This window comes from Dermochelys coriacea, chromosome 1 (genome assembly GCF_009764565.3).
Source record: "Dermochelys coriacea isolate rDerCor1 chromosome 1, rDerCor1.pri.v4, whole genome shotgun sequence".
NCBI lineage: Eukaryota > Metazoa > Chordata > Testudines > Dermochelyidae > Dermochelys > Dermochelys coriacea.
In genome coordinates this window covers 163,574,264-163,595,115 of record NC_050068.2, presented here as the reverse complement: position 1 = coordinate 163,595,115, position 20,852 = coordinate 163,574,264, and the positions used below count along the sequence as shown (strand labels likewise).

Sequence of the window (20,852 nt, the reverse complement as noted above, 5' to 3'; positions counted from 1 at the left end):
ACATTCACATAAAAAAGAATCTGACATCAGAAAAGGGCAGACAAACAAACAGTGAAAAGTTTTTAAAGTGCTTGTACACAAATGCTAGAAGTCTAAATAATAAGATGGGTGAACTAAAGTGCCTCGTGTTAAAGGCGGATATTGATATAATAAAAAGAAAAGGAGTACTTGTGGCACCTTAGAGACTAACGGTGCCACAAGTACTCCTTTTCTTTTTGCGAATACAGACTAACACGGCTGCTACTCTGAAACCTATTGATATAATAGGCATCACAGAAACCTGGTGGAGTGAGGACAATCAATGGGACAATCATTCTGGGGTACAAAATATATTGGAAGGACAGAACAGGTCGTGCGGGGGGTGGGGAGGGGGAGTGGCACTACATGTGAAAGAAAATGTAGAATCAAACAAAATAAAAATCTTAAATGAATCCACATGTTCCCCAGAATCTCTATGGATAGCAATTTCATGCTCTAATAAGAGCATAACAGTAGGGATTTATTATCGACCACCTGACCGGGACAGTAATAGTGACGATGAAATGCTAAGGGAGATGAGAGAGGCTATCAAAATAAAGAACTCAATAATAGTGGGGGATTTCAATTATCCCCATACTGACTGGATACGTCACCTCAGGACGAAATGCAGAGACAAAATTTCTTGATACTTTAAATGACTGCTTCTTGGAGCAGCTGGCACAGGAACCCACAAGGGGAGAGGCAACTCTCTATTTAGTCCTGAGTGGAGAGCAGGATCTGGTCCAAGAGGTAAGTATAATAGGACTGCTCGGAAATAGAGACCACAATATAACAACATTTAACATTCCTGTGGTGGGACCACCTCCTCAACAGCCCAACACTGTGGCATTTAATTTCAGAAAGGGGAACTATGCAAAAATGAAGAGGTTAGTTAAACAGAAATTAAAAGGTACAGTGACGAGAGTGAAATCTCCGCAAGCTGCATGGACATTTTTCAAAGACACCATAATAGAGGCTCAACTAAAATGTATACCTCAAATTGCCTACTAAACAACCAATGGGGCCCCTGGAAGATCGAGATACAAAAGGAGCACTTAAAGACGATAAAGTCATTGCGGAGAAACTAAATGAATTCTTTGCTTCAGTCTTCATGGCTGAGGATGTTAGGGAGATTCCCAAACCTGAGCAGTCTTTGGTAGGTGACAAATCTGAGGAATTGTTACAGATTGAAGTGTCACTGGATGACGTTTTGGAATTAATTGAGAAACTTAACAGTAACAAGTCACCAGGACCAGATGGCATTCACCCAAGAGTTCTGAAAGAACTCAACTGTGAAATTGTGGAACTATTAACTATGGTTTGTAACCTGTCCTTTAAATCAGCTTCTGTACCCAATGACTGGAAGATAGCTAATGTAATGCCAACATTTAAGAAGGGCTCTAGAGGTGATCCTGGCAATTACAGACCGGTAAGTCTAACATCAGTACTGGACAAATTAGTTGAAACAATAGTAAAGAATAAAATTGTCAGACACATAGAAGAACATAACTTGTTGCACAAAAGTCAACACAGTTTCTATAAAGGGAGATCATGTCTTACTAATCTATTAGAGTTCTTTGAAGAGGTCTAACAAACATGTGGACATAGTGTGCTTAGATTTCCAGAAAGCCTTTGACAAGGTCCTTCACCAAAGGCTCTTACATAAATTAAGTTGTCATGGGATAAGAAGGAAGATCCTTTAATGGATTAATAACTGGTTAAAAGACAGGGAACAAAGGGTAGAAATAAATGGTAAATTTTCAGAATGGAGAGGGGTAACTAGTGGTGTTCCCCAAGGGTCAGTCCCAGGACCAATCCTATTCAACTTATTCATAAATGATCTGGAGAAAGGGGTAAACAGTGAGGTGGCAGTTTGTAGATGATACTAAACTGCTCAAGATAGTTAAGACCAAAGCAGACTGAAGAACTTCAAAAAGATCTCACAAAACTAAGTGATTGGGCAACAAAATGGCAAATGAAATTTAATGTGGATAAATGTAAAGTGATGCACATTGGAAAAAATAACCCCAACTATACATACAATATGATGGGGGCTAATTTAGCTTCAACTAATCAGGAGAAAGATCTTGGAGTCATCGTGGATAGCTCTCTGAAGACATCCACGCAGTGTGCAGCGGCAGTCAAAAAAGCAACGGGATGTTAGGAATCATCAAAAAAAGGGACAGAAAATAAGACTGACTATCTTATTGCCCTTATATAAATCCATGGTAGACCCACATCTTGAATACTGTGTACAGATGTGGTCCCCTCATCTCAAAAAAGATATCCTGGCATTAGAAAAGATTCAAAAAAGGGCAACTAAAATGATTAGGGGTTTGGAATAGGTCCCATATGAGGAGAAATTAAAGAGGCTTGGACTTTTCAGCTTGGAAAAGAGGAGGGATATGATAGAGGTATATAAAATCTTGAGTGGTGTGGAGAAAGTGAATAAGGAAAAGTTATTTACTTGTTCCCATAATGTAAGAACAAGGGGGCACCAAATGAAATTAATGGACAGCAGGTTTAAAACAAATAAAAGGAAGTTCTTCACACAGTGCGCGCACTGTCAACCTGTGGAACTCCTTGCCTGAGGAGGTTGTGAAGGCTAGGACTATAACAGCCGGTCAGCCTCACCTCAGTCCCTGGAAAAATCATGGAGCAGGTCCTCAAAGAATCAATCCTGAAGCACTTAGAGGAGAGGAAAGTGATCAGGAACAGTCAGCATGGATTCACCAAGGGAAGGTCATGCCTGACTAATCTAATCGCCTTTTATGATGAGATTACTGGTTCTGTGGATGAAGGGAAAGCAGTGGATGTATTGTTTCTTGACTTAGCAAAGCTTTTGACACGGTCTCCCACAGCATTCTTGTCAGCAAGTTAAGGAAGTATGGGCTGGATGAATGCACTATAAGGTGGGTAGAAAGCTGGCTAGATTGTCGGGCTCAACGGGTAGTGATCAATGGCTCCATGTCTAGTTGGCAGCCGGTGTCAAGTGGAGTGCCCCAGGGGTCGGTCCTGGGGTCCGTTTTGTTCAATATCTTCATAAATGATCTGGAGGATGGTGTGGATTGCACTCTCAGCAAATTTGCGGATGATACTAAACTGGGAGGAGTGGTAGATACGCTGGAGGGGAGGGATAGGATACAGAAGGACCTAGACAAATTGGAAGATTGGGCCAAAAGAAATCTAATGAGGTTCAATAAGGATAAGTGCAGGGTCCTGCACTTAGGATGGAAGAATCCAATGCACCGCTACAGACTAGGGACCGAATGGCTCGGCAGCAGTTCTGCGGAAAAGGACCTAGGGGTGACAGTGGACGAGAAGCTGGATATGAGTCAGCAGTGTGCCCTTGTTGCCAAGAAGGCCAATGGCATTTTGGGATGTATAAGTAGGGGCATAGCGAGCAGATCGAGGGACGTGATCGTTCCCCTCTATTCGACACTGGTGAGGCCTCATCTGGAGTACTGTGTCCAGTTTTGGGCCCCACACTACAAGAAGGATGTGGATAAATTGGAAAGAGTACAGCGAAGGGCAACAAAAATGATTAGGGGTCTAGAGCACATGACTTATGAGGAGAGGCTGAGGGAGCTGGGATTGTTTAGTCTGCAGAAGAGAAGAATGAGGGGGGATTTGATAGCTGCTTTCAACTACCTGAAAGGGGGTTTCAAAGAGGATGGCTCTCGACTGTTCTCAATGGTAGCAGATGACAGAACGAGGAGTAATGGTCTCAAGTTGCAATGGGGGAGGTTTAGATTGGATATTAGGAAAAACTTTTTCACTAAGAGGGTGGTGAAACACTGGAATGCGTTACCTAGGGAGGTGGTAGAATCTCCTTCCTTAGAGGTTTTTAAGGTCAGGCTTGACAAAGCCCTGGCTAGGATGATTTAACTGGGACTTGGTCCTGCTTTGAGCAGGGGGTTGGACTAGATGACCTTCTGGGGTCCCTTCCAACCCTGATATTCTATGATTCTATGATTCTATGAACAGGGTTTAAAAGAGAACTGGATAATTTCATGGAGGTTAAGTCCATTAATGGCTATTAGCCAGGATGGGTAAGGAATGGTGACCCTTGCCTCTGTCTGTCAGAGGGTGGAGATGGATGGCAGGAGAGAGATCACTTGATCATTGCCTGTTAAGTGCCCCAGAGGGAGTGAACCTGGCATTGGCCACTGTCGGCAGACAGGATACTGGGCTGGATGGACCTTTGGTCTGACCCAGTATGGCCATTCTTATGTTCTTATGTACTCCATCACAAGGTGGTCTGGTGCCAAAATTATAATGTGGGCACCATCTATTGCCCCTCCACAGTTAGGGAAACCCATTTCTGCAAAGCCATCCACTATTTCATGCACATTTCCCAGTCACGGTCCTTTGTAGCAGGACGCGATTAATTGCCCTGCACACTTGCATTAACGCAGCCCTAATAGTCAACTTATCGACTCCAAATTGATTTGCGACTGACCGGTAGCAGTCTGGAGTCGCCAGGTTCCGCACAGCTATTGCCACACACTTCTCTACCGACAGGGCAGCTCTCATTCTGGTCTGGTGGTCTTGTGCCACAGTACTGGGGCAAGCTCTGCACACAGTTCCAGGAAGGTGGCTTTCTGCATCCGAAACTTCTGTAGCCACTGCTAGTCATCCCAGACCTGCATGACAATACGATCCCACCATTCAGTGCTTGTTTCTTGAGCCGAAAAGCAACAGTCCACCATCTGCAGCTGCTCCGTGAATGCCAAAAGCAATATAAAGTTGCTCCTATCCATACCACACAGCATGTCAGGCAACTGGCTGTCTTCTTCAGTTCAGAACTTTGTGATCAACTGCACTGCAATCCGCGATGCCTTAATGACAGTTATCAGAGCACAGGAGAGCAGTGCAGGATCCATCCCTTCTCACAGAGATGCTGGGGTGCACCCCAAACAAGGGCCTTTGAAAAATGCTATGAAAGAAAGCTGGAAGCCCATGGCATGCTGGGACAGAAAACAATGCATCATGGGACATTGAGCTCGGTCCCAAGATGCAGTGTGATCCACTCCGCCTTCTCACAAGACCTAGCGGCAGCAGGTGTTGAGCTGGATTGTGGAATAGGTACCCACAGGGCATTGCTCACATTGTCAAATGAGAGTGCGTCAACTATGGACGTGCTCTGACGACAAAGGGAGCAAGCGTGAACATGCAATTCTGATTTTTTATGATAGCACTTCGAGTGTCAACTTTTGTCTACACTACCGAGTTTTGTTGACAAGGCCTAAGGTTATCTCTACATTACCATTTGTGTCAGTACTACTGAGGTCACTCGGGGGTGTGAAAAAGCCACCTCCCTGAGCGACATAAGTTACACAGACCCAATCACTGGTGTGGACAGTGCTATATCGGTGGAAGAAGCTCTCCTGCCAACATAGCTACCACAGCTCACGGGGGCTGGAGTAATTAAGCCGACAGGAGAGCTTTCTCCCATTCGCTTAAAGCGGCTACATAAGAGAGCTTACAGAGGCGGAGTTGAACCCCTGTAAGCTCACTAGTGTAGCCATAGCCTAAAAGTCACTGTTTTGTCTTTTGAGAGCTTCCCACATTCCAGTACACATATCACTTGTGTATCATTTCAGAAAAACAACAGATTCAGGTAACAAAACCATACAGACACCCTTTTCAATACTGTAGTTTCTAAGGGGAAAACTGTAGAAATGGCAAAGCGGGCTGCAATACACAGCATAAAGGTCATTCAAAGGTGACAGTTGCCTTAGCTTTTCTGTGTTCCTGCACAGCACAGCTAAAACCGAAACCTTCTTATGAAATCTAAATGTTAATTTAGCATACAGCACAGGATCTGGATCAGAAAGTAAATATTCACATGTAGAATCAGAACCTCGCCTGGTGTAAGTCAGCACAACTCCTTTTACATCAGTGCTGTAATACTAGCTGATGATCTGGCCCTCCCGGGTGCGATCACATTTTTCCATAAATATTAACAGGGAAAATAGTATTGAGTTAACAGATTATATATAGCTATAAAATGTGATACCTGTGTAGATTCTTTCCCCCTTATTAGATGCATATGTATGCATATTCTTCTAGAATTGCCAACTTATATGCAAGAAGAGAAACAGGATGCATGCAATGAAAGCAGCAAACTTAAGTATTAATAAACTAATTCACTGATCCCACTCTATGGGCTGGACAGTGTGGGCGCATATGCATGTGTACATAGTTTATTTTTCAGTGTCTCTCTTGCCACACACTTAGATTACAATTACTCCAATGCTGGAGAACAACAAATCATTTGATTTAATATCATCCATCTGAACAAAATTATGTTGAAAATTCTAAATATTCAAAAGCTAGGGGTACTAAAGACTCCTCTCTACTTCTTCCTCACAAGAACCCAATTCCCTCTTCAACGTATCATATTAACAAAATTATGCATTTTTCCCCTATGGCTATGAACTCCAGAAATGTTTTTCCATCCTTGATAGTTGCCTGCCTATTAAAATGCCAGTAGCTTTTATAAGTTTATGTATGACAGACTACTTTTATTAAAGTAATTCTTTTTCCCATTGCCCCTACTTTTAAGCCCTTTTAGTAAATGCCTATTTAAAGAAATGTACCCACTATTTATTTTATACAGTACATTATATTCACATATCAAAGCTATTTGGCCAAGACATTAAAATAAAGGTATTTTCTGTTTATCTTTCTGGACTGTCTAGGTAAAGAGGATCATTTGAGCATTTCTGAAATGAGTAAGAGCCCTAGGATTTTGAACAGTGCTAGTAATCATTTGCCAGAAATAGACTAAAAATGGAAGTGGAATCCTCTATCTATCATGAGACGTTCAAGAGCTTAGCTATACAACTAACACAGATGCTGAAAAACATGTCCTCTCAAAACAGATTCTTTCCAATCTTTAAAGCTCCAAGAGTAAGGTATTCATGATGCCCTGGTCAAACACTTAAGTTATACAACCTATTTAAACCTTTCTATTCCAGACTTCTTTTACTAGGAAGGTAAGCTACGTCCAGAAAAAAAAAAAAAAAAAAAAAAGCTATTAAGAGTAAGTGGGAAGCCTCTCCTGAATTGGGGAGCCAGAAAAAGACATGAACAAAAGCATTTAAAATGTGAATACTCCCATATTTTAGGGACACCAACCCCTGATAAACAGAGACCCCCAAAACCTAACACAATAGTTAAGTATTGGGGTCTTTCTATTTAAAAATTTAAATTAAGGGGGGGAAATAGCATTTTTAAACACCTAATTCCATTTCCTGACAGATTGTTAGAGAAACTCCTTTGCACCCTATGAGGGAGAAACAGCAGAGCAGTGCCCCCTGAACAAATTCTGTATACACACACACACATACATGGACTGATGCTCTTGTGTTCAAAATGCCTAAAAAATTATGGTTTTCAATGCTTCATCTCTTTCTTTTACTGCTTAAAATTCTCAGCAAGTATATATGCACAGTATAGAGGGGATCTATACTGCATTAGGCTCATAATTCACGTGGTTCTGTATTATAAATTTTATTAGAATTATGAATAATTATAGAAAAACATTAAGGATAAAGTTTCCCAAAGCATGAATGACTTAAGAATTTAAGCCCCAATGACTTTCAATAAGACTTTGAATCCTGAGTGCCTAAATAATTTTTGAAAATTTTACTCAAGGCCTCAGTCTTCCAATTAGATTAAAAGACTTTTGCAGTAAACTCACTGTTTAAATTATTACAAGAAAAGCAGTTGTGTACTTTTGATTTATGAAAACTCCTAACATGATCTCAATTGCCAGAACTCAGTGTCAATTCATGAATGAGTAGCAAAGGGAGAATTACGTGAATGGGTGTGGTAACGAAGTGTATATGGGAGACTTAAATATATTTTGAGATTTTTTTAATATACTTGACTGTGAAATACATGTATGTACACATGTATTCTATTGAATAAAACACTTGAATTGTAAATTCAAATTGCAACAGAATCTCTCTCTTAAAAATTAGTATTTTGGCCAAATTAAAGAAACCAATGGTTTGTGATGCTTATAAAGTGTACCTCTTTAAATACTTTTTAAACACAAAGGGTTTAAATGTAATTCATGACATAAGATTATTGTACATGTGAGAGGGATTAACTGAACATGTGAGACACAGGAAAACCCAAGTACAATTTTCTAAAGAAAGTTTTGTAAACACTTGAATAAAAAAAAATAAAAATAAAAAAAGATATCCTGTAAATGTAAGATTAGCTTTATGGAGAAATTCTGTAAATATTTAATGAAAGACACAAAATAATGAAAGCTTCTGTTAAATAGGTCATATGATATTTAGTAGGCTGTAGATCACAAGAGTTTTAGTAAGCTTAAATCACTTCAATAATGACTTAGCATTTAAAGATCAATTCATAAACGTCTTTTTCAACATTAACCTTTTACACTGCAGACAGTTTTAGAATTTTAACATTATATGACAGTCAATAATAATATACTGTATATTTGCCATTAAGAACCCTTGCCTACATTACTTCAAACTTGCAACAGGTCAGATCTAATTTCTGAACACATGGCTGCTACTCTGAAACCTAAACACAAATTGTGATCCTTTATGGTTTTAACAGGGACACTTTTTTTTTAAATATACAAAGATAGTTCTGTCTGCAACTGCCATGGAAGGTCATTTGAAGGGATAGGCTTTGTGAGAGATTGTTTCCACTCTCCAACCCTTACCACTCCAGCAATTGGGGGAAGGGTTCTATGCACCTAAAAAAAAGCTCTTTTCTTTTTCAAGATAATTTTGGTAAAAACTGGGTTATTCTCCAGAGTTTGTGGAGAAAATTGTCTTATCTTCTAGCTAAAATCCTGTCTTAACCAAGAGGGATAGCTCTGATTGTAATGGTAATTATTTAAGACAGATCTAGCACTACATTCATTAATTTGTTTTAATATGCAACAAGATTTACAAGTCTACAGCAAACTTAAATCCTTTAAGCTAATTTAAGATACCTGTACTTAAATGACAGAAGCTAGCTGGATCATACAATCTTTCACTGTACCTGATCTGCTAGATTCAGAACTACATTTACTGCTCTGACACAGAATTTCTTCCATTGGAGTGCACAACACATGTATTAGACCCATATTCATTTTAAAACCCAAACCATGAGGAAAACATTTAAGTGACAAACCTGTCCATAACTAACCTGAAACAGAAGCTTCACACTCAAATTCTTTGAGATCTTAAATATGAAGAACGGAGCCTACTTTGCAGGAGCCTAATAAAGCATAAATGAAGTTACTTAGCCCCCTTGTGGCTTCACCCAGTATTATTTTTTAAAGTCATTAAAGTTTGTTGGTGCAATATTCTAGGATATATAAAGGAGAGTACAAAGCACCAATCTACTGTACTTATGCAACAGTAAATTCTATAAAATCAAAGACCTCTCCTAAATCAAAAATACCATTGAAAATGCCAAATGGAGAACAAGTTGGGGAGGCAAGGAGAGGGAGCCATTATGCTACAGCAAAACATTTAATGTTTTTTTGTTAATTGAGTCCTGCCACATATATTGCATGGGAACACAGAACTAATAGGATTACAAACCTTATCATGAGTTGCGATGCTTTCCTAAGAAATTCTACTTCTCTATAAACACACCATTACTCGCCCATCTACATGGCTGATGTTACAGCTGCTAGAAAAGTTACTTTAGAGAAGGCAATTTCAGAGGGTCAGAACAGAAAAGTGTTTCAAAGAAGACAATCTTTGAAACCCAGGGAAAGGGGCTTAGGAGGAAACCATGAACCTGAAATGCAGAAACAGAACCACTTTTTAGTAACCTGGAACTTAAGAAGAGGGGAAGCAGAATCTACAGTGATTCTTCTAATCAGGCATCTGAAAACCCTTGGAGATGAACATTCAGGTTTTCTTAGGAAGGTTAGCTGTAGACCATTCTAGAATCCAAGTTGAAATTTTAATAAGTCAGGGATTTTTTTTTGTTCCTTGATCAGCTATTATTACGCCTGGTAAGGAAAAAAACAGACTAATGAGGATACTTTTACTCAAATTGATAGTCCTGTCTTTTAAGAGCCTTATAATCACAAAACAGGCTAAGAGAATTATTACTCCTGGGTTGAAATACAGTATTGACCCCAGATGTAGCAGTTCTATAAGACAGAGAGCAGCATGTGTGCCACCTCCATGTCTCAGCGGGTTTCTAAATAATGTATTCATTATTCTAATCCTATCAATACGAAAAGGATCCAATGTCTTGTTTATTTCAGCACTTTCCAGAAAGCTGATCAGTTTAGGCCAAATTCTTAGCCACTGTAAATCAGTGTAGTTCTACTGACTTTAGTTAAAGTATGCCATTTTACACTGGTTGAAAATCCAGCCCTTTTCTCTTTCTAGACTGCACTTTCCTGGTTGGATTTCCTCATTGCTTAGCCTGCCTGTCAACCTGGTTGTCCTGGAACATGAAGGAGTGGTGGACTGAAAGTAACTCTTGACTTGAAAAGAATTACTACTCTGAAAGGTTTTAATCTTGGCCTGCTGACCGTGATATGATACTGGAGTTACATTATCTGTCCTGATTGGTATATGTTGCTGAGCACAGGATTTTTTCCATGAGGAACAGTGATTGCTTCACTTCTGAAAGTTGCAGTATACTGGCATATAGTGACAGGTCCCCTACAAGACCATTCTCCCTGTGCAGAAGCTTCAGTAGATTGGCTCCTTTTGGCTATCTGTACTAATACAGTCTTGGTACATCTGAAAGCAGACATCTGAAAGCAGACGCCTTTTAGGGACGTTCCTATCCATCTACTAGAGCAAGGACAACATTAGTTTTGCTAAGACAGATGGCCTGACATCTAGATTCCCTCCTGCAATTCTGAGGGTTGATCATAAAAGTCACTAGAGTGCTGTATGAGTTTGGCATACCTAAGACATTAAACAGCATATGACACAATGGTCTCCATCAGATATATGCAGTTTGTGGCCATTACTTTTGTCAAGACTTGCATAGGGGTCAGTCTGATTACCTCTTCCAACAGGAAGAAAACTTCCTCTGGGAAAAGTATTTCCCCTCCACCCTCATGGGTTCATCAGTGACTTGGAAGAATTGTGTTCCTCACTCAGGACCCTATTCAAAGCCTAGTGATGTCATTCATGTCTTCCCACTCACTCCAGTGGCACATTGGATTAGGCCCCACGTGAATTCCAAAGAGACAGAATAAGATTAAGGCCATGAATAGCATTTGCCAAATTGGCCTCTGTACATAGGTGCTGACTTTTGGTTTTGCTGGAGGGTGCCCCATCCTAGCTCCGCCCCCTCCCCCAAGGCCCCGGCCCCACTCCACCTCTTCCTGCCGCACCCCCGGAACGCCTCCTGCCTGCCGACCCCCCTCCCCTAAATGCCTCCCACCTGCCGCTCACTCCTTTCTTCCCCCTCCTGTCTTAAGGACGAAGTGTGTGTGCTGGAGGGGTGCTCCACCAGTTTTGAGGGGAGGCTATTTTCAGCATATTTACACACTTTCATTCTAGTTACTGAATGTATATCTATCATTGGTATCTCCCCTTCCTGATGTTTCCCACTTCTTGCTCTCCACCCATGTCTCTTTTCCCCATCTCTCTCTGCTCCCCACCTCCCGGTGGTTCTGTCTCGCGCCCGCTCCCACCTCCACACTCAAAGCAGCTCTGTCTCCCCCAAACGCCAACAGCCAGCCCAGAAACTACCCACCCTGACACAAAGAAATTGAATTCAACAGCCCAGCATAGAAATGTCCCATTCATTCATCCTGCTGTGTGGCTGCTGTGTCGCTCCAGCTCCTCCCTGTCCCCAGGGCTGCAGCCCATCCCATTTGAAGTTCACTCGCTGACTCCCTCACAACTCTGCAACTTTTATGGGAAGGGAGCCTCTGGTGGGACCATGGCCAAAGGCGGGGGGGGGGGGAGGAGAGAAAAACTTCTTCTCTTGGAGGAAAAGCCCCTCAGGCAGGCTCGAGTGGGGGCAGGGAGGGGGCAAAGAGAGAGAAGAGAACAGCTTTGAGGTGGGCAAGCGTTACGTCGCCAAGCATGAGAGCCAGTCATGGAGAAGAGCCCGCAGAGAGGATGTGGCTAGAACTACTGGTGGTGTGTTCCCCCTCCTGTCCCCCAATGCACGGGGGGAAAGGATGCGGAGCCCTTGGACCTGAATCAGAACCGTAGGGGTTGGGAGCTCCCAGAGCCCGTGAGGGAGGGGTCCAGCTACTCATTTGCGACTGGGGCTGCAATGAAGCCCCTCTCACCTTTGGCCGCGCGCACCCGACTGGCTGGATGGAGCATGGGGAGGGGACGAGCTGCTGGCCCCAGCCAAGTTCACTCATCAGACACAAGGGCAAACTTTTCTTAAAGGAGCCATGTCCTTTGGTTTGTCTCCCTGCCCAGCACTAAGGGGGTCTGCAGCTGGTTTCTCCTGGCTAGAGGGAGGCACAAGTCCTGGGGGAGACACCAAAGTGGGCAGAGAATAGCTGACTCGGTCCTCGAGAAACCCCCCCCCAGCCCATACACCCCCCAGCAGTCCCATGTGGCCAGCCAAGAAGCTGCCTGCCTGTCTCTCCCCAAATCCCTGCCAAGAAGCTGCCTACACACTGTCTCCCCCACCTCCACAGCTAGCACAGAAGCTGCTGTACCCTGGCTGCTTGTCCCCCTAGCCCAGCTCCCTTTGCCCTGAAAATTAAAAGGACTCACACCTGCCTGCAGTGAAGTGGAAGCCTGCTGGGAGCTTCAGCGGCTGCCGGGGAAACAGCTGATAGGTGAGGACTTTGAGCTAAACAGCTGACTGGCTGCAGCCAGCCACAGAGCCGATGAGGGCTGTCGCACATGCTAAATAGCTGACTGGCAGTTGCCAACAGCTGATCTCCCCCAGTGGGTGCTAAGCATCCACTAATTTTTTTCTGTGGGTCCTCCAGCCCCTGAGCACCCACGGAGTCTATGCCTGTGCCTCTGTACATTTACTGGGATCACAGCAAGTTATTAGGGATAACAGGCAATGTACATCAACCTAATTAGGTCAGCGTACATACTACAGCCTTGCTCCCACCAATGTAAGTACCCTACTACACCAACATAATTCTACCTCCATGAGAGGCTTAGGGCTTATGTCAGTGTAGTTAGGGCAACACAGTGTCCATGTAGACACTCCTTGCTGGAGCTGTGAAACTGACAAAAAAGCCAGGCAATCACCCCAGGATGGGCTGGGAGCAGGAGAAGGAGGAGCCAGGCTCCATGGAGAACTATGCCAAGGTAAGAGCCCAGCCATAATTGCCCCACACTGCCCCAAAAATATTCCTGCTTTGGGCCTCCAGTGGACTAGCACCAGCACTGATGGAGACTGGAAATTCATTAAATTCCTTTTCCTGATTGTCTGGCTTAGGGAAGACACCTAGCACCTCTCCATTGTTGAATGCAACTGCCCAGGTGACCATGCTGGTTACGCACTCCAGATGTGCACCTGCCTAAAGTAGACAGGAGATATTGGATCTCATGGGCCTTGGGGAAAAGAGGCTGTGCAAGCACAGGTCCAAGCCACCCAAAGAAAAGTCGACATGTACAAGAAGATTGCTCAGGTAATGCAGGAGAAGGGGTACAACATAGACTAGCTGCAGTGCCACATGAAAGCCGAGGAGCTGAGGCAGGAATGCCAGAAGGCCAACAATCGACCAGATGCTAAGATGCAGATCTGTCACTTTTACAAAGAGCTGCATGCCACATGTGGCGGACACCCCACCTGCACAAACACAGGAGTCACAGGCCCCTGCTCTCAACAGCGAGGAGGTAGTGGAGGATATGGGACAGGCGACTGGTGCGAATCCAGCTACACAGTGAACCAGGACCTGTTTTGACTCCAATAAAGTCGAGTGTGGGTGAGCCCGATGCAGGGGAATAAACCTCGGGTAAGTGTGCAGATAAACTTTCACTACAGGAATGGTATCCCCAAAGTCACAAAACACATCTTTGGCTTTTCTTAATTTACCCATGCTACAAGAGGTAGCGGTATAACCAAGAACGGTAGAGTTATCTGCTTTTCATTCCCCTCTAGAATAGGTGGTGGGGAGGGTGTGGAGAACAGCATGAGGAGTAGTTTATGCATACAGGGATGTCCGTTGAATCCTCCTGAGAGACCTTGATGAAACTTCCATGGAAGTACTCTGCAACCCTCTGCCAAAGATTTGTATGGAGGGTTGCCTTATTTCTTCCTCCAAGGTAGGACACTTTCCCACATCACTCAACAATAACTTCAGCAAGCATAATTGCAATACACAGGCTGTGCACCACATGGGCGTGGGTAACGTCAGGATATCAGCCACAGCTGTGCTCTCTCTACTGTTGTTACCCTGAGGAATGAGATATCAGCTAAAATCACCACCTCCTGTGGAAAATAATGCCAGTATTTGGTGCCAGTGCCCTCTTCTACTAGAATCAATTGCAACCAAGCAATTCCCTCCTCCTTTCCCCAAGCCACAGAGGGCCATATTCACCATGGCTGGTGCTGTGACTGGTGTGGAGCACAAGCAGAAGTGAGAAGAGTGAAAGGGTAGCGCTTAAAATTTTTGGGTAGCAAGGGGAGTGAGCTCAGCATCTTAAGTTATGCTTTCTGTAGGAAATTATGCTGACACGGTACCTCTATGTTTTATCTGGAGGTGCTGCCATTACAGCCTTCAGAGTCTCCCTCTCCACACTCACAGAAATGCCTGAGCCAGATAAGGAGGAGAAGACGACGACTTGGGATGATATGTTCATGAATCCTGCAGGCTAGTGCTGCATGGGACCATGAACACAAGGCCTGGAGGATGGACATTGTGAACAGCCTGGAGAAGGAGAGAGTGAAGAATATAAAGGCCCAAGAGTCCCAGCAGTAAAAGGAGAGGCAAATGCACCAGGACATAATGGGGCTACTTAGGCAGTAAAACACACATGCTGCAGACTCTGGTAGACCTGCAGGTTCAACAATCCTATTTTTATTAGTTCAGAATATATGCAGCTGAGTGTTTCAGCAGTTCTGAAAGCAAACCAATTACCTTTACTGCAGTGGTCACACCCATAAGATCATTCACAAACAAAATTAATACGTGCATTGAAAATGTTATATTCCCCATATACAGTAATCACCACACGATTCCCATCAGGCCACAAAAGAGCAGGGCCAGGTAGAGCACTCTATTCAGGCTCATAGTTAAAATAGTCTTTCAAAGCCTCCAAGCCATACAGTTCCACAATGAGCTCTTTTAATAGCCATTTTATCTGACTACTATTCAGCAGACAGCCGCTTCACCTCTGCCCTCTATCCTGGCAGAGACTTTTCCCCCTTTGCTTCACAGATATTATGCAGGACATATCAGGCAGCTGTGACCATTGAGGTATTTTTCTCACTGAGGTCCAATTTTGTGAGTAAACTACGCCAACATCCATTCAAATGACCAAAAGCACATTCAACGGTCATTTTGCACCTGATGAGCCAATAGTTGATGTCATGGGCACACAGATTCAGTGCTCTAGAAACAGCTTTGAATTAATCTTAGGCAGGACCCTTGTCATGTGGCACTACCTCAGGTCACACACTCACTAGGGAAAAACCTCCTCAGCTTTAGCACCTCCAGGGACTGACCTCGGAGTTTTCAGCACCCCCGTTCCACGCCATGATCTCCCCACAGTAGGTTCATCTGAACGGGACACCTGGGGAAGCCTTACGCACTCAAATGGTGCATGCTTCTGCAATCAGCAGTGAGTCTCAGACAGAGCTGTAAAAGAGAAGGGTTTATTAGTTGTCTGGAACACAGCGTAAGAAAGTTCTTCATTAGCACAGAAAGCAGGGAGTCCCAGCAAAGTCCAGCTTGGTTGGGTCCCGAGCCTGGGCTCCCTCTCCAAAACCCACAAGAAGGAGATTGTCCTGTTTCCAGCAGCCCACACTCAGTCATGATCATTTGTCCCTCTGTCCTTTGTTGTGTTTCCCAGGAAAAACCTGGTCACCTGGCCTCCACCTCCTTTGATCTTCAACTTGACGCAGCCGCTGGCTTCTTGCAGAGGATGTGCCCCCCGGCCATCAGTTTCTAAGTTACAAAATGTCTAGCCATTGTCTGGGCCCAGGCAGCTAGACAATCACCACCTCCTCCTCTAGGAGTCTTTGCAAAGATCAAAACACATCTCACCACGTAGTTAAGCATGCAACACATAGGGGAAACTGAGGCACACTGTATTCATTCAGAATCTAAGAAATGCCACATTTCGTCACAACTGATCATTCCTTGGTGCTGTCCAGGTAGCTGGTGTACAGCTTCATGAGCAATGGGTAGGCTGGATCGCCCAAAATTACTATTAATCACAATTGAGAAAGAAAGTCCTGCGTGAGACTTTCTGAAGAGTTCTGTATTCTTTAAAGATGCGAGCAATTCATCCTCCAAGGAACAGCCAAGGTTCCCCACTCATTTTGTTCTTTTTGTAGCTCTCCAAATACTCCAGGATTATGCACTCTGTGTTTGTAATGCTCATAACAGTGCAGAGCTCTGCAGGCTCTATGATGTCAGACAGCGAGGAGGGTCATGCAGGTTTGTGGGATTTTGGGGGAAAAAAAAAAAAAAAGCATGAAAATTATGGGATACAGATAACACCACGGGATGGAGACAGTTGCAATAAAAGTTGACCCCATGGTCCCAGACACCCCTGCCTGACTCATTTGGGCCCCTCACACAGTGCCAGAACTTCTCAAAAGACAGTGTGCTGGATGGTGGCAAGTTGCACAGTGGGATACCTACCTCTGGTGCATCACACACTTCACTGATACAAGCTTTGCTGTGAATACACACACTGCTGCCACAAGGAGTCAAACTATCTCTTAGTGGTAGTGGCTACATGCTGATGTGACTTGAGTCAACATATATTTGTAGTGTAGACATTGCCTAAAAGTGAGTGGAAGTTCTTCATTCCTTTCTTCAGGGGTATTGTGTAACATTCATACCATTTTATAAAACATCATTTGGTTGACATGCTACATTAAAATGTATTTCTTAAATTCAATGCTCCCTCACAATCTGACACATTGCACTATAAAAATTTTACTTTTTCAATAGAAAAGAAGTTTTATCTTCATCATCTCTATTATTGCATTAACTAAGATTGTAAATTCCAGATGTTTTTAATGGCTATTGATCTCAGTATTGGCAAAACTGAAACCTGTTCTTCATTCTCATATTTAAATCTCATCTTCATCTACATAACACTTATAATACAGGGTGGCAACATGCCTACAGCGCTTAGGAAAAGTGAGTCTTGAAAATAGTATGTACACTAAGAAGTCTATTTTTCCTCTGACACATGCATAACTTATCAGTGGCAGTGACACACTAACAGGATACTAGGCCTTAAGTGATCAATAAAGTTTTAACTTTTCATGTAACTACATAGTCTTTTAAAGCGAATACAACCTTAAACGTAAACATTGAAATCAGCAGTTAATACTGTTGCCAGTTTTTAAAAATGTAAACTCTCATCTTTAATGAATTGTAATTATCTGGAAGCTCAGAGACTTACTACTGGTCTACTGCCATGACAACCAGTAGCTGTACTTTAAAAAATAAAATAAATAAAATAAAATAATAAAAAAAAAAAAAAGACACTGTCAAATTTGGTCTCTAAATCTGAATATTATAAAAACATGCTTTTGCAAAAGCTAAAAACCAGTACAAATATTTCCTCGAGTTTTTAATTCAGCAAAAACAGTTGATTTAAAAACTAAACAATCCCTTGCAGCGTTTGAAAGGCAGACATTACAAGTAATAAGACCATAAAAGCAAAATGAAACAACCGATTTTCATCTTTCTACACTTTTAATGATCCAAGCGTTATTAGTAACATAGGCAAAGAGATCTCTTTACAACAGAAGGCCCTGATCCTGCAAACATGTACTCACCCACTTGCTTAAATTTACTTGTGTGAGTAGTACCATCAACTCCAAAGAGATTACTCAAACAAGTGAAGTAAAGCATGTAAGGCTCGGTCTATGCTAGGAATTTATGGTGGTATAACTGCGTCGCTCAGGGGGACGGAAAATCTACATCCCCAAGCAACAGAGTTATACCAACCTAACTCCCGCTGTAGACAGCGCTACGTTGACCAGAGGGCTTCTCCCATGGACAAAGCTACCACTTCTTGGGGAGGTGGAGTACCCAGACCACCAGGAGAAGCCCTCCCATCTACGCAGGTCCCATCTTCACTGAAGTGCTACAACAGTGCTGCTGCAGCATTTTAAGTGTAAACAAGCCCTGAGCATATGCAGGGTCTGAGTTTAGTATATTAAGATGTCAATGTCTGCTTGTAATCGTTTCTTTAAAAAATGATTATTTCTTTAGAACTAAATCCTCAGGTTAGGGACCCTCGCCACAAACCTGAAGACACTTAACTAAGCACAGGCTATCTTCACCCAGAGGAGCAGGCGAACTTGTGGCACCTTAGAGACGAACACATTTATTTGAGCGTAAGCTTTCGTGAGCTACAGCTCACTTCATCTGAAGTGAGCTGTAGCTCACGAAAGCTTACGCTCAAATAAATGTGTTCGTCTCTAAGGTGCCACAAGTCCTCCTTTTCTTTTTGCAAATACAGACAAACACGGCTGCTACTCTGAAACCTGTCAGAGGAGTAGCTATCCAAAAATATATACATATCAAAATCATGACCTGCATATATTTGTTTAAGTTCCAGAATTATTCCTCTTAAGGTCATGTAGGTTAAAATATAGCCTATCATCGGGCACAGCCAACAATGGCCATTGGTTTAACGCAAGTGGGCTGCAACAGGGGGCCATGTCAGGAAGCCTGTGACAGGGGCCCCCCCCCAGCGGGGCCGCTGGGATGCGGGGGGTCACCGGCCTTTGCTCTCGAGCGGCGCTTGGCAGCGGACCCGGGGGGCGGGGGCAGGGTCCCGGCACGTGCTGCAAGCGCTTCACCGCCGGGCCTCCGAGGGCTCCCAGCCGCCCGGCCCCCACCGGATGACCGGCCCCTCACCCACTGCCTTCCCAACGGCCGCCCAACCGCCCCACGCCCGGGCCCCGGCCCGCCCGCGAGGCGCCACGCGCGCCGCCGGCTCCAGGCTGTGCGGCAGCCCCCCCGCGCGCCGGCCTCCCCGGCCAGTGCCCGAGCACTAGCGGTCTGCCAGGCGGGGAGCGAGGGGCACCGCCGGGGCAGGGCCAGCTGCTGCTCCGGCTCTCCCTGCCCTTCCCGGGGCCGGGCGGCGAGCTCTCCTCCGACAGCCCGGCTAGCGGGGAGCCGGAGCGCCCTTCGCCGCCTCCCCCCCCCCCCGTGCAGCGCCCGGCGCCCGGCAGCCGCCGCCCCGACGGCAGGGAAGGGAAAGGCCACTCAGTGACCGAGCCGCCACGGCACCAGCGGCGGCGGGACTCGCGGCAGCGCCCCGGGGCCCCAAGCCGCGCTCACCCGGCACAGGCTGTCCTGGAAGAGGCGCGGGTCGAGGTTGCAGGCGATGGTGGCGGCGGGCAGGTCCCGCAGCGCCACCGCCTCCATCTCGCAGTCGATGAAGCTCCAGTCGGACTCGGCCTGCGGCGGCGGCGGCGGCGGCTGCGGCTCCCGCTCGCCGCCCGCCGCGCCGGGCAAGCGGCTGCAGCCCTCGCCCTCGCCCTCGCCCTCGCTCTCCATGGGGCCCCTGTCCCGGCCCAGCCGGGCGGCAGCGCGGCTGGCTCCTCCTCGCTTGTCGGCGCCGCCTCCGCCCGCGGCCCCGGCGTTAACCCCTTCCCCGCCGCGCCGGCACCGCGGCCCGGGGCAGCCGGAGCCAATGAGGCGCCGCGCTGCCTCCGGCTCAACAGGTGACCGGCCCGCCCGGCCCCCCCCCCTTGTGAGCCCCGCCGCCATCTGGGTGAGGGCAGCGGCCCCGCTTCTCCCCCAGCCCAGCAACGGGCACCCACCGCCTCCTGCTGCGCGGCACGCGGAAGCTCCCTAGGGCGTAGCGCCCCCAGCATGGGCCAGCCGCCCTCGTGGCTGTCCCCGGCCGGGGAGAAGTAGAAAATATCAGCCCCTGGGCCGGCCCGCTAGCTCGGTGTATTAGCGGGAAACGGCAAAGACATTGCCCCGCCTGTGGGGGGCACGCCCGCCCCCAGCAGGCCACCCCTGCTGAGGCTTCACGTAGACAGCGGCTGTGACAGGGGCCGATGCGTAAAGGCCAGCACCCCAGCACGCTTTAGGGGCGGTGCGGCCACCGCCATACACAAGGCCGGGCTCCGCCCCTGTAATTGGTTAGGCAGCAGGTTTGGTACAAACAAGAGGAAGTGTCCACTTTCCCCCCACTGCGCAAGGAACCTGTGGAACTCACTGCCATACACGTGCTGGTTGATGGCCAAAAGTACAACCAGTTTAAAAAAAGAACTGGATACCTTCATGGAAAATCGGTCCAGCTACGGCTGTTAGCCAAGATTGCCCCAAACATGGGCTGGCCTACCTGAAACCTCTCCCTACAAAAAAGCTGCGGATGAAAGACGGGTGGATCATGCCCTAATGGCTCTTTTCTGTACACTCCCACGGGAGCGCTACTGTGCACAAAGAAGAAAAGGAGGACTTGTGGCACCTTAGAGACTAACAAATTTATTAGAGCATAAGCTTTCGTGAGCTACAGCTCACTTCATCGGATGCATTGGGTGGAAAAAACAGAGGGGAGATTTATATACACACACACACAGAACATGAAACAATGGGTTTATCATACACACTGTAAGGAGAGTGATCACTTAAGATAAGTCATCACCAACAGCAGGGGGGGGAAGGAGGAAAACCTTTCATGGTGACAAGCAGGTAGGCTAATTCCAGCAGTTAA

The 20,852-nt window shown here is 45.4% G+C and overlaps 1 protein-coding gene across 5 annotated transcripts in view; it reads right to left on the bottom strand.

Annotated features, from left to right (window-relative positions):
* Positions 1-20,198, bottom strand: part of RCAN1 (regulator of calcineurin 1) — a 73,720-nt gene extending 53,522 nt beyond the window's left edge. The window contains exons 1-2 of one of the 5 annotated variants that reach the window (XM_038402913.2): positions 19,466-19,604; positions 15,652-15,784 (exon numbers count right to left, since the gene is read on the bottom strand). In XM_038402913.2, coding sequence (XP_038258841.1) covers positions 15,652-15,684 — 33 coding nt within the window. In that variant the 5' untranslated portion in view covers positions 15,685-15,784; positions 19,466-19,604. Of the gene's footprint in view, positions 1-15,651; positions 16,556-19,465 lie in introns of those variants that run through there. The other 4 variants (XM_038402917.2, XM_043507773.1, XM_043507752.1 and 1 more) reach the window with 4 other exon arrangements.
* Positions 20,199-20,852: the final 654 nt, after the last annotated feature.